Source organism: Pteropus vampyrus, unplaced genomic scaffold, assembly GCF_000151845.1.
Source record: "Pteropus vampyrus isolate Shadow unplaced genomic scaffold, Pvam_2.0 Scaffold354, whole genome shotgun sequence".
Taxonomy (NCBI): domain Eukaryota; kingdom Metazoa; phylum Chordata; class Mammalia; order Chiroptera; family Pteropodidae; genus Pteropus; species Pteropus vampyrus.
In genome coordinates this window covers 111,528-119,457 of record NW_011889135.1, presented here as the reverse complement: position 1 = coordinate 119,457, position 7,930 = coordinate 111,528, and the positions used below count along the sequence as shown (strand labels likewise).

The 7,930-nt window shown below is 31.6% G+C and overlaps 1 protein-coding gene across 1 annotated transcript in view; it reads left to right on the top strand.

The window, feature by feature from the left end:
- LOC105304824 (putative COBW domain-containing protein 7) overlaps positions 1-7,610 on the top strand; it is a 27,373-nt gene extending 19,763 nt beyond the window's left edge. The window contains exons 7-10 of the mRNA XM_023522677.1: positions 2,794-2,862; positions 2,958-3,023; positions 5,177-5,306; positions 5,670-7,610. Coding sequence (XP_023378445.1) covers positions 2,794-2,862; positions 2,958-3,023; positions 5,177-5,306; positions 5,670-5,773 — 369 coding nt within the window. The 3' untranslated portion in view covers positions 5,774-7,610. The remainder of the gene's footprint in view (positions 1-2,793; positions 2,863-2,957; positions 3,024-5,176; positions 5,307-5,669) is intronic.
- Positions 7,611-7,930: the final 320 nt, after the last annotated feature.

Below are 7,930 nucleotides of genomic sequence, written 5' to 3'. Positions count from 1 at the left end.
GCCAAATATTCAGCTGTTTACCAGGTTGCAGGATATCACAGTAGAGATTACACAGGAAAAGAGGAGCGGAGGACTGGAGTATGGAGATGCAAGTTTTAGGTTTAAGCATGTTAGTGGGCTTAGTTTTCTAGATGAAGAAAACATAGAAATTATTACATATTAGATATTGTTTGCAAAATAGTAGAAAACAGAAATAACCTGGTAGGTTAAAGAAAAAACAAGCCAAACACAAATTCATAAAATTTAGGGATTATTCCTAAATTTTATTTTAACAGCAGTACCTTATTTTACTTTAGTTTTCTGAATTACTTGTCTCAGTTTTCTATTTCCTTCTGTGTTAAAGGAGAAGTTAATTTTAGATTCAAAACAAAAATAAACTGGGAAAAAAAGTCTGAAATGGGTACTACCTAGGACATAGTGTATCTCTGAATGATGTTTAGTGCAGTTCTTATATTTCATGGATTTCTTGTTCACTCCCTATAAGGAGGACCTGGGGTTGGAGGATGGGAAAGTAGATAAGAAAACCTGAGTGGCAATCTATACATACTTAATTAGTAGGGCTAATTATGAATAATGAGCTGTGACCCTTATCTTTTCCCTGAGAATTTATGGATTTCATCTTTTTTAGGGTTTTTTTAATGTGAGAAGAGTATAGAAAAACTTCTGGTTTTAAAATGTGTATTTCCTTCCTTGAGCCCCATGATGCATTGTCTTAATTTTTAAAACTTTAAAAAAAGTCTCATGCTGAAGTTAATTGAACCCCTTAGAAATATTGTCATATCTCTAACCTTCAGAAAGCAAAAATCATTCCCTGATATAAAATTCTTTAAGAATAAAGCAATATTGAGTATTATATTGAGGCATTCTCAATATTAAAAACCAAGTTATCCAACTTGAATAAAAGACATGTTTAGCATTGTTGAAGGTTAAATCACTACTGTCCTTTGAAACTGACAAATAACATTTACTTGGCAGTCTTTTGCTATGTGTTTTGATGTGATTTGCTATACATTTTGATATAGATTTTTAAGTATTTGTAAGTATTGCTTTGAGGAGGAAAGACTCATTTTGTTTAAATGCATACTGTTACTCTAAACTTATAAAAACATAGTTTAAAAGCAGTGTTTAAGATTTAAAAATAAACTTTTTTTAAAAATTGTGGTAAAAGAACACATAACATGAGATCTGCCCTCTTAGGAAATCTTTAAGTGTATAGTACAGTATTATTAGCTGCATGCACATTGTTGTATAGCAGATCTCTAGAACGTTTTCACCTTGCGTAACTGAAACTCTGTACTCATTAAATAGCAACTTTCCATTTTCCCCTCCCCCTAGCCCTTGGCAGCTGCCATTCTACTTTCTGCTTCCATAAGTTTGACTATGTAGATGCCTCGTATAAGTGGAATCATGCAGTATTTGTCCTTCTGTGACTGGTTTATTTCACTCAGCATAATGTCCTCAAGATTCATCCATGTTGTAATATATGACAGGATTTCCTTTTTTTTTTTTTTAAAGAGTGAATAATGTTCTATTATTCTGCATTTTTATACTACATTATTGTACTACATTTTCTTTATTCATTCATCCATTAATGTTACATAGTTTCTACCATTTGGCCATTGCAACAGAGTAAATACTCTTAAAATTCTGACATTTTTAAATCCAATTTTAGTCAACTTGCAGGTCTAGAAAGTGCTATCTGCTTTTCCTACTAACTAGCAATAGTAGAGACTAATGCCAATATATTTTGTGCTTACATTGGTCTTTAATACTTACCTTTAGCTATTCTCTAACTGTATTTGGATAAAAACAGTTTTGGTCTTTTCATATTTTCTACTATAAGTCTTTGATTTTCTACTGGTGAGTAAAATTGCTGTTAAGATACGCAGTTCTAGGAAATGATAGAAATCTGTGCTTTAGTATGTTCTTTTTGCCTATTTTAAAACTTGGCTTGAGTATCTTATTCTCCTTATCCAAGATGGGGTTTGTGTTTTTATTGGGTTTTTAGCCTTCGAAGATTTTCATCATTTAGTTTGAAATTTTGGGTCACAGTAGCAAATGGAGTTTTGGATTTTAATTATGCAACTGACTAGAGAAAATCTAAAGCTTCTGGTTTCTTGGAGTCGACAATGAGATTTATCAAGATAAGGAGGAAAAATAAGTCTCAAAGTTAACCTTTAATAATGATGTCAACTTCTAAACCAAAGATGACATTTTACTATTCATTCTCATCTCTAGGAACTCTTCTTCCCTTGGCACATGCTTGGTCAGAGATAAACCAAACCTTTCCTTAGTATTTAGTTTTTCCAAAGGACAGAGTTAAAATTTTGCTTTTGAGTTTACATCTGGTTCTGGGTAGTTTATTTTTTTCTGAGCCTTATTTCTCCTGGTTTATAAAATGGCAATCATTCTCTTCATTCCACAGGATTGTTGTCACAAGTAAATAAAAGATGAAATGAGGTGACCTAGGCAAAAGTACCTGGCTCAGTATGTAGCTGATACACTATAGATATGTATTACATTCCCTCTTAGTGCTGAGAATCCTGGAAAGAATGAATTACGTGATGAGTATGTCCTTTCATGAGTTTCTCTGAACTATTGATTAACTCTACAGAAAATGGAGTTGCTGATACTAAAAACTGGCAAATAATAGTGAAGAAAATATACCTAATATGTATGGTTAGGCAACAGAAATTTCTATGAATGTGTTCCTTGCTTTTCATTTTAAAACTTATGATTTTAAAAAATATATTGACATTACTATAAAAATCATTATCATCTCTTGATTTACAGAGTATTATTACAGTCACATTTGAAGTACCAGGAAATGCAAAGGAAGAAAGTCTAAATGTATTTATTCAGGTGAATACAATATTTAACCGATTAATGATTTATCAGTTGTTACATTATTGCTATTAGCAATGATTGATCTTATTAAAATATGTCACTCAATACAGAATCTTCTATGGGAAAAGAATGTGAGAAACAAGGATGATGACTGCATGGAGGTCATACGACTAAAGGTGCAGTATACAGTTTTATACTTTTGGACAAAGTCTCTTTCTTGGCTGTTATATAAAATCATATTGGTCTTAAACAGAAGTACCAGTTTTAGTACAAATAACCTTTGCCTATTTACATTTTTCCTTATTTCCATTGCTGAAAAGAAGCTTTGGAAATCACTTCATAAAACATGATTTTTTTGTACAGCTTTGTTTAGTGTTGCAGCTAAAACAACCTGTGGGCTTTGAAATGTTACTTTGTGCTCTCCAAAATGTTTTGAGCAGTTTAGGTTGCGCTTGACTAATTGAAACTCTCCCTCCTTTAGCACATAGTTTGGTCAGTTAGAGAAAACTGAATGTTTTCCTGTGTTTATTTTTCCAAGAGAGTTTGATTAACAGAGAAATAATATTAGAAATCTTGCTGCAGCTGAAGCTTATGCTTCTTAATGCATCTAGCAGACTCTAAAGATTTGTCATATTATAAAAAAGTTACCAAAGACTATTAAGAATTCTTGCTCAGTGTTTGGAAACCCATTCATAATACTTGACATTTTGGTATTTATGTCTCAAAAGGTGTTTTTTCCAAGGGGCAGTGGTTCTAGGTTGTGTGCTTAACCTATTAGCAATCATTTGAGTGTCTGCTCTTGTTTCCAGAAGTGCATATACTTTTTATTATTACTGTTTATTATTGTTACTTTTAGTAACTAGATTCTCCATTTAGAGACTGACTTCCTGGGGTCACTAGAATGACAAAGGTTGAGACTATGGAGAAGCTATTTAGGTTGAGATTTCTTCACTCCCTGTGCTGGCTCTCGCTGGGATTGGTGTTGCGGAGCAACACAGGTGAATCTCAAACCCTTCCCAGCTGATCCTGCTGCTTTAATGACTGTAGCACCATCTACATTCCATCATCCTAACTGGTAGATCGTATTTCATTCTGTAACTGCATTTATCCCATAGTACTGAATAGGAAGTGGTACCTAGAGAGCAGCCATTTTGGGCACTATACTAATGCTGCCACCAAGACCTCTACACAGAGTTCAGTGGCTCATCCTGCACCATCCCAGTTTGAATTTTGTCTTTAGCTATGTGACAATTTTTCTGCAGTTGTCCTCTTTGATTCCTCCTTTGGCCTTCCTCTCATCACAGCAACACTGAGTGAATCTGGAACAACACAGTCTTTATCTCCACAGACTTCTTACTCTTTCCTGTTACACATAGTAGTCCAATATAATCAGCATGTTTAAAATGTTTAGTAACAGCTAATGCTTCAGAGTTGTATACAAGTAACACAAAATTGATGCTAGGGTAATTCTTTCCAAGGAGTTTCTTATTTATTATTAAAATTCAAATTTATAAAGCAGAAAACAATCAAATCATTATGTTGTACATCTTAAATTTATGCAATGTTATATGTCAATTGTTCTCAATAAAACTGGGGGAAAGAACCAGAAAACACAACTGGGCACAGGAAAAGAAAAACTAGAAAAACATAACACCCAAAATACATAAATACACAAAAAAATATACAAAAATTATGTTTAAAATGACTGTCAGTGGTTTGTCTCTTATTATTTTTTAATATTTATTAATTTTGTAACAACTATGTATAACAAATTTCAGAGAAATGATTTCATCTCTATAGGAGGCAGTTTATTAGATAATTTGTCCCTCATTTCTGCAAATCATATAAAATGAACTTTTCATTCAGATAAACAATAGTCTTTTTCTTTATTTCATCATTATCTACCCCATATGTTGCAACTCATTAAAAAACAAATGATTTATCACCAAACTCCTTTAACTTCTCAAATGTTCCACTAAAACTGTGAAAAGTATACAATTTTTAAAAGTAGATTAATTAGTAGAATCTAATACATTTTTGTTGTTTCAGTTCTTTGTTATAATAACACTGAAAGAACATCCTTATACATGTATTAATTTTGTCATTAGAAAAAAATCAGTGTGCACAAACCCTTTTTAAAAATGGAAAGCTTTAAGAAACTACTTCTTTAATGCTCAAATAACTGGAAATAAATAATTTTAACAGCATCTTCTTTACAAGTTTGTATTTTAAAAAGGAATAGGAAAAATTAATCTATTAACATCAATCAGTGCTTGATGTCTGCTTTTCAGTTCAAAATAAGGCTGACTATTCATTCTCCTCTGACCAGGGGCTGGTGTCTATCAAAGACAAACGACAGCAAGTGATTGTTCAAGGTGTCCATGAGCTGTATGATCTGGAGGAGACTCCAGTGAGCTGGAAAGATGACACTGAGAGAACAAATCGATTGGTTCTCATTGGTTAGTTACAAAGAGTTAAATTTTAAAGCAAAGCAAAAAATAAAAGGGAGAAGCAGTATTAACCAATTAGAATCCTTTGTTTAAAACTAAATAAGATTGTGGTTAATGTATTTGTCTTAATCATGTGATAACATAAGAACTTGTTAGACCTTTAACTCTTCAAACAGTGTTAGAAAAGTGATTAATCCAAATGTTAATTGGGTTCTGGGGGACTTAACCAGAAAGTTAAGGAAGGAATCACTCAGATACTATTGTTTTTGTAAATTTCTGAAGAACAAGCATTTAAAGATTTGGAATTGATAGGTAAACTGTGTCATTATAATAAGCAAAGTATAATCATACCACATTTTGTTCTGTTTGCAGGCAGGAATTTAGATAAGGATATCCTTAAACAACTATTTATAGCTACTGTGACAGAAACAGAAAAGCGGTGGACAACACATTTCAAAGATCAAGTGTATCCATAACATTAGAAGCATTTCTTATCAAAAGGATTGGACGATAATATTGGGAATCAGTTTTCTTACTGGGTATATTTCAGTTATCTGTTCTTTGCATTACTTCTGTTATGAATTCCAGTGTACTTTAAAATATATTTATTTTATAAAATACATAAGATATAGTAAATAAGTACTGTAAAGTATTTGACACTTATACAATAAATATAATAATATCCTCTGTAGTTTTTTTTTTTTTTTCCCCAAATAGATTTTCAAATAGAAATACAAAAATATCTTTCAGAGTTGGCTTCGGAGTTGACATATGTTGAGTTTCTTACCCATGGAAATTATTTATAATAATGCTGATAAAACTTAATTCAACATTGTCATTTTCCTTTAGAACTTAAGTTTGTTGCATAGGTATGATTTTGTTGACAAAAATTTTTGAAAACAAATGTCACTATTTTTATTAAATGAAATATAAGGTTTGTTGTGGCTAGAGACTTATAAGTGGAAGAAGTCTGAGTCAAAGAAATTAATTGAAACCATCTCTTAGTTTTAAGTAGATTTTATTTACTACTGGTATTAAATTCATCTTGGTTATTTTTGAACCTTTAAAATTTTCAATATAAAATAAAAAGTGACTAGGTACAAACCTTCAGATATAACTGCAGAAACTTTTGATAATTCAGTGATCTTTATATATAAATAGTTAGTGTGTAAGTATACAATGGCTTACTTTTTTCCTATTCCTACTAAAGACCAGCATAAATTGTAGGAAAATAACATTAGATGGATTTCAAAAAGAACTTTCCCAAACTAGTCATCATTAAATATCAGAGAAGGCTTCCAAAATGGCTTTTTGAATTTTTTTTTAGCATTTTAAATGGAAGAATGACATCTGTGTATCTTGAATGGTTCTTTTTCCTTTTCCCTGCATTCTGTATCTTTTGTATATAACTTCTCTATATTCATTCATTTGCTTCCTGAATCCGTTGTCTTAATTCATGGTTGAGAGAATATGCTTATTTTGTTTTGGCAAATTGCCCAATAAAAAGTCAACAGCTAAAAAATGAAAAGATAAAATGGAATTCTAACTGGGAAAAAAAGCTACTTTCTGAGTCAGATCTGGGCTTTAATTCTAGCTCTGCTGCTTCTAATCTTGGGCACAGTATTTTCTCTGAAATGAGTTTCCTTATTTATAAAGTTGACAGTGATATCAACAATTCAAGGTTGTTGTGAGGATTAAATAGGCTTCTAATGCACCAACTGAGCTCTTGGCACACAATAGAGAGCCTAGGTAGATGTTTCTTCCTAACAACTTAATTAAATTTGTTTTCTAAATAATATAGTCACAGTAATACTTCATAATGTTCCTTGGCAAATAGTTTGTCATCTCTCCTAGACCAGGACAAAGGACTTATAATTAATTGTCCTGTTGTGGGAGAAATGCTTGAAGTAATATTAATCTATACTCTTAAAAATCTATATTTATTAACTCAAATATTTGTTTTTTCCTTTAAAACGTATTAATCTTTAAATGTTTTTTGTTACATAAGTATTGCATGAATACATTTGTGTTGTGAAAACGCAAACATTACAGATGAGGTCAGTCTCCTCTGACCTTTCTTTTTCAGTCAGTCATTTCTTAGGGGTTAGCAATGTTGTCAGTTTAATGTCTGTCTTTTGAGATGTTTCTTTTCACGTACACACACATGGTTTACCTTGTTTCCCAAAGTGAATGATTTTCCAGTGATTACAGCTTTAATTTAAGCTACTTCAGGAAACTTATGAACTTGTCATAAATATCCTCAAGGAAAGTATTTTTATAATGCGTGTTTTAAATAAAACATATTGTAATGCAGTTTGCTTTTTTTTTAACTCAACTATTAGTCTTAAATCTTTCCATGACAGTGCATATAAATATTTCTTATTCTTTAATTGCTGCATAGATATTCATAGTATAGCATAGAATACATTCATTTAAAAAAAAAACCACCATTTATTAAGAGAGCTTCCAGTTTGTTCAGGTATTTGTCCTGGGGCTGAAACTGCATATGACGGATAAAGGCCAGGTTCTCATATTGCTTACATTTTGGTGGAGGGACCTAAAAATATGAGGTATCCCTAAGAAGGCTGATAAAAATAAAAATCAACTTTAGTTTGAGTGGTCATGGAAAGGCT